This window comes from Glycine max, chromosome 2 (genome assembly GCF_000004515.6).
Source record: "Glycine max cultivar Williams 82 chromosome 2, Glycine_max_v4.0, whole genome shotgun sequence".
Taxonomy (NCBI): domain Eukaryota; kingdom Viridiplantae; phylum Streptophyta; class Magnoliopsida; order Fabales; family Fabaceae; genus Glycine; species Glycine max.
Genome location: NC_016089.4, coordinates 10,851,057 through 10,856,384, shown reverse-complemented (window position 1 = coordinate 10,856,384; position 5,328 = coordinate 10,851,057). Strand labels below are relative to the sequence as shown.

The 5,328-nt window shown below is 30.1% G+C and overlaps 1 protein-coding gene across 1 annotated transcript in view; it reads right to left on the bottom strand.

The window, feature by feature from the left end:
• The window catches only part of LOC100792453 (amino acid kinase superfamily protein), a 5,349-nt gene extending 4,349 nt beyond the window's left edge, over positions 1-1,000 (bottom strand). The window contains exons 1-2 of the mRNA NM_001255484.3: positions 833-1,000; positions 327-551 (exon numbers count right to left, since the gene is read on the bottom strand). Coding sequence (NP_001242413.2) covers positions 327-551; positions 833-920 — 313 coding nt within the window. The 5' untranslated portion in view covers positions 921-1,000. The remainder of the gene's footprint in view (positions 1-326; positions 552-832) is intronic.
• Positions 1,001-5,328: the final 4,328 nt, after the last annotated feature.

The window sequence follows — 5,328 nt, the reverse complement described above, 5'->3', positions numbered from 1 at the left end:
TGTAATGTTGTATGCTCATTCCTTAGTATATACGACATTGAATTTTCACCAAAAAAATATACAACATTGAAATATTGAAAAAAAACTAACTTTCCAAACATTTTTAGAGTTTAACTTTCATGCACTATCAGTACAAAAATTCTTACACCGTCAACCAATCAGAAATCATGCCAGGTATGACTTTTAAAGTTGTAATGTAAAAATCAACAAACTTACCATATATGACAAACTATGATTAGATGACAGCGCAAAAAGCCTTTCTCCTGTCAGTGTATTATTATTATTACTACTACTACTTCAAGACAAAAAGAATGAACTGAAGGAACCTGCTCCATGAACAACAATGAAAGGGCTACAGTCAATAGCAGAATGATCCCCAAATTCTTCTGGGTTACAGAAAATCTCTGAAGCTCCAGGTCTCTTGCTCCAATCCATCCCAGGAGGCTTCTCAGAAGATGCAACCATTGCTTCCCTCAGCTGCTCTGAAACCTTCTGAAGAATCTCCTCATTTATCATCTCTAATTCATTTTTGGAAGTGATTGCAGCTCCTCCTGAACACACCACCAAAAGCATTTCACTTTATTCACGGATGAAAAAACATCACAATGAAGCACTCCATGTACAACATTAATGATGGGTCTCATCCAAATTTTACAGAACAGAAGACACTCTTCTGGGATCTGATTGTTCAATAAGAGACACCCCAGATGCTTATATGCAAGAGAAAATGCTTACTTAGGCTACCAGCATTGTAAAGCAACAAACTTTGGAAAGAAAATATGGAAATAATGAAAAGGAGTTTAGATGCAAAAGCAGAGAGAGAGAGAGATACCGAGTTTGACTATACAACGGATTGGTTGAGTGAAAGGAGAAAGGGGTAAAGACGTTTGTGTATGGCTCTCATTCTTGTGCTGCTCCATTCCCCTTCTCCGATTCTCAACGCCCCAACTTCACCGATCAAAAATGGCTGTTCTTTCGGAAACTGATGACCATATAAGTTAACTATGTTTTTCATCGTTTAACTTCATTTTAGCTTTCGTTAAATTGTAAGTTTGTTCTTTCCTAGTTTCTCAAAGATTTTGTTTCTCTTTTAAGTTTTATAAATTGAGGATTTTGATTTTTGATTAGATTATTAATTAAAATTATGATCAATGAAATTATTAAATTAATTAAAAAGTATTAATTATTTAAAAACTTTAATAAAAATATGGTTTAATTATCTATTTAATTTATATAATTTTTAAATTTATCTATTTTAGTTTTTATAATTAATAGATAGATTTTTTAGTCTCTAAAATTTAATAAGTGAATATTTTAACTCCTAAAATTTACATTTTAATTCTCAAAAAATCTCTAATAGAATTAAATAATTTTAATAATATGAACATTTTGAGAATTAGAATGTAAAGAAACTAAAAAGAATAAGTTTAAAAATAATAAAGACTAAATGAGTAATTAAATCAAAAAATGTTAAACCTAATCATCCACAACTTTAACAATGTATAGGATTTAGGACAATCAATTAAGGTGATGGTTACCTCATCAATTAAGTGTTTATTATGATCTTTTAAAAATATATTCTACTGGCCAAAAAAATTACACATATATGTCACATTAGATTTCATGGTGACAAAGTCACTAAATTGCTAACATAATTGTTATGTCATTAATTAATGATGTTACTAAAAACAGAAACAAAAATTATTAACAGAAGAAAAGTACAAGAACAAAAAATGTTAGAATTTTTATTTAGGGACTAAAAGTAAAATTTGTAAAAATTTAGAGAGAAAAATATAATTATTCCTTGTGTTTATTATTTTTCTTCTTAAATCTTCTTTTATAATTACTCCACACTTTATTTTCATTAAAAAAAATAAACTTAATTGTACTTTTAAGCTCTTAGGTATCATTGTGATTTTGGTTCATAAATTCCAATTTCACAAATTAGATCCTTTTGGTAATAGTAAAATTTGGGTTCCTTTATTACTTTTTTGTTAAATATTTAACAAAATTTATTGATCTGATATGGGATGATGTGATGTTGTAACTACTATTGTGTTTTTTATAAGCTAAAGTTTAATTTGTTGATGTTAAATAAAACATAAGACATACTCATCACCAAAATACAAATAGTTCTAAAGGGTTGGTCTATCGAATAAAACTTGTCCATGCATGTAGTACATTGCCCTTTGCCCTTTTACACACAAAACCCAAGTAGTTTAACCACCAAGATTGGCCTGGTTATTTAACTCTTCAAGCTTCGGGTTCATAATCATCATAACACCCAAATTTCACGATCCAAGTCCACTTTCATGTGTTAGCGTTTAGGTTTCAAAATTGTTCTTGTTTCAGCATCTTCCTTGTTTCCAAAGAGTGCTGCTAGGTGCACCCAGCATTATTGCTGGTGCACCAGCACTAACCATAAAAAGACAGAAAATATTCCTTACGGATCAAGTTGATCCGTAAGTTAATTTTTAAGACTTACGGATCAAGTTGATCCGTAAATCTTTTACGGATCAAGTTGATCCGTAAGTTTATTTTTAAGACTTATGGATCAACTTGATCCGTAAGGGGAGAAATTAATAAGGGTAATTTTGCCATTTTCAAATAATGATGGATGTACCAGCAATAATGTTGGGTGCACCTAGCAACACTCGTTTCCAAATTGTGTCCCACGCCCCTGACTGAAAGCCCAATGAAGTTGTTTCTTTCACACATTCTTGGATACATTGCCAATCTTAGTCAATTCTTATTCCATAGGGGTAAACCATTTTATTTCTTTTACACTTATCTTATCTGTGTTTGGCATATACTACAAATTCTTCCAATCTCTACTACTATCCTTTTCATTAAATTTCTCTTTCTTTCTTGTCATTATTTATATTACACCAATCCTTCTCCGACCCCAAAAAAGCTCTTGATTTTTTCATTTAATCCCAAGGCATGATTTAGGATTCATTATCCATCCTAATAATGGATAACTCTTACTAGTTTATACATTGTTCCATTGCCTAGAATGAATCTTGATAGACTCAATTAGTTGCTCCTCATAGTTAACATTTTTTGTGAAGATGTGAGAATTGCAGCTAACCATATTGACCATACCACTTGAAACCATACTAACATTTGTCCCTCCCATCACAGTCGACCAATCCCCTAAATTGCAAGAATTTTTTTTAGACATCGTTTTGTGTAACACTAGCTAATTCCCCACCAACTCAAACATGTCTTTCATACTTTAGCTAACACTTGACATTCAAAGAACAAATGTGTTGTGTTTTCCACTTCCCTTGCACACCCCTACATTGTATTCAATTAAGTTTCTTTGTATTAAGTTTTGAAGAAATGGTATACTGTCCAACGCTAGCTTCCATGCAGATTTGCATCTTTGGGGTACACCTTTTACTACCTCTTTTTGAAAAGAACAATGCTATGTAGTACGGAATATATACTGCACAAAAAGTACAAAAGACTATTAAATAAAAAAAGGATAAAATAAAAGATAGATTGGAGGAAATAATCCAAAATCGTTTAATTGAAGTTTTCGTGCATTTCGTGTATGATAGCTTTTGTACCATCAAGCAATTTTCTTCCAAAAAATCCTCCTTTAAGACCTATATGCTTGGACATAATTGCTTGATTAGCATATTTCACCGAGTAAGTTTTGAGGTTGTGGCATTTTGGTCCCTCAAAAAGTTTTATTGCACATTTTGTTCTTTACATTTTAAAACTTTTTTTTAGTAGAAATCATTGATGTGGCTTTTCAATAATTACATGATATTGACATGCTAAAGTGATGTATGATGTAATAGTCTAACATGGTCTTGAGAGATCAAATTTTGATTTCTGTTATCATGTGAACACATTAACAATATTAGTGAACATATGTATCAAACTCACAAATCATTTGTCACATTAATATATCATCACTTAAATGTCACATCAATAATTTATGTTAAAAGTTAAAGGTATAATAAATAAAAATTGTTAATTTTTAAAAAATTATGAGAGAACAAATGTGCAATAAAAATTCTTTAGAGACTAAAATTATACTATCGTAAAATTATAACAATTTTCTCGTCAATAAGAATATTTATATCTATGTTGAAAATACTTAGTTGCCAAACATTTTAGGTTCTTTGTTGGAATAGTCATTGGTAATACTGTCAACTATTTAATGACCTCAAGTAATATTTACTCATGATGTCATTATTGATAGGATCATGATCATTGGTAATTTTTATTTTAGACAATTTTTGTTATTATTGATATTTTTTTTACCATTGGTAAGAGAATACTTTGTCCACACTTTTACTTTTCAAGGAATATGACATGAGTAGAATTCAAATTTTGAATAATCCAAGTTAGGGTGTTTTTTCTCCCCTTCCTATATTGCTTTCGGAATGACCATGAAAGCAATATAGGAAGTACATGAAGCAATTGCGTTGACAAGTTAATGTATGCCAAGTAGAGTGGGGTACATGGGTTAACTTAGCCTGCATTGGCCCAAAATTGTAATAGGCTAGGCTAACTTGGTTCACGATGAAAAATAGGTACCATTTTCTAGTATGCAATCCCATGTAATTTGTGGTTAAATATGCTAGCTCGCAAACTAAAGATAAAAAAAAATATATATATATTATAAACAATGTAAAATTGCCTAAATAAGCAGAAAAAAACTACAAAAAAAAAATCTGGACGTCTGTGATTTTTTCAATTTCCTTTTTTTAGGTTGTTATTTATCAATAATTGATTAGATTTCATAATATAAGAAAAATACTAATAAAGTACAAACCAAAAAATTGAATACAAAAAAATTAACCAAACATTAAAAATTTATTAATTAATGTAAGCTAACCAAAATTCAAATACAGCAACAAATATTAAAAAGAAAAGATCAAATAAAAAAAAAGTCTTATTTAAGCACTAACCGATAATGTATAGTGAAAAATAGAACTTCCAACAGTTATGTAGCTTTAACTTGCCTGACCAATGGGTATTTGTTTATGTACTCCTTTATTTGTATCCAACACCTCTTATTTTATTTCAGAAAGTTAATTCCAAAATGTAAATTTATATTCTAGAATATAATAGGATATGCATAATACAAAATAAGGGAGTCCATGATTCAAATATCCTAACGAATCAAAACTTCTTAAATTTACGTGTAAGGTAGACCAAATTCAAAGAAATTATTATTCTCATCTCATCTTTTCCATTTTCACCCCAACCTTTTAAAAAAATTTAAATAGACAATTTTAACTTCCAACCTTTCTCTACACCCCGCCCCCCCCCCTACCTTAAGGGAAACTTGGAAGAGACCCCACA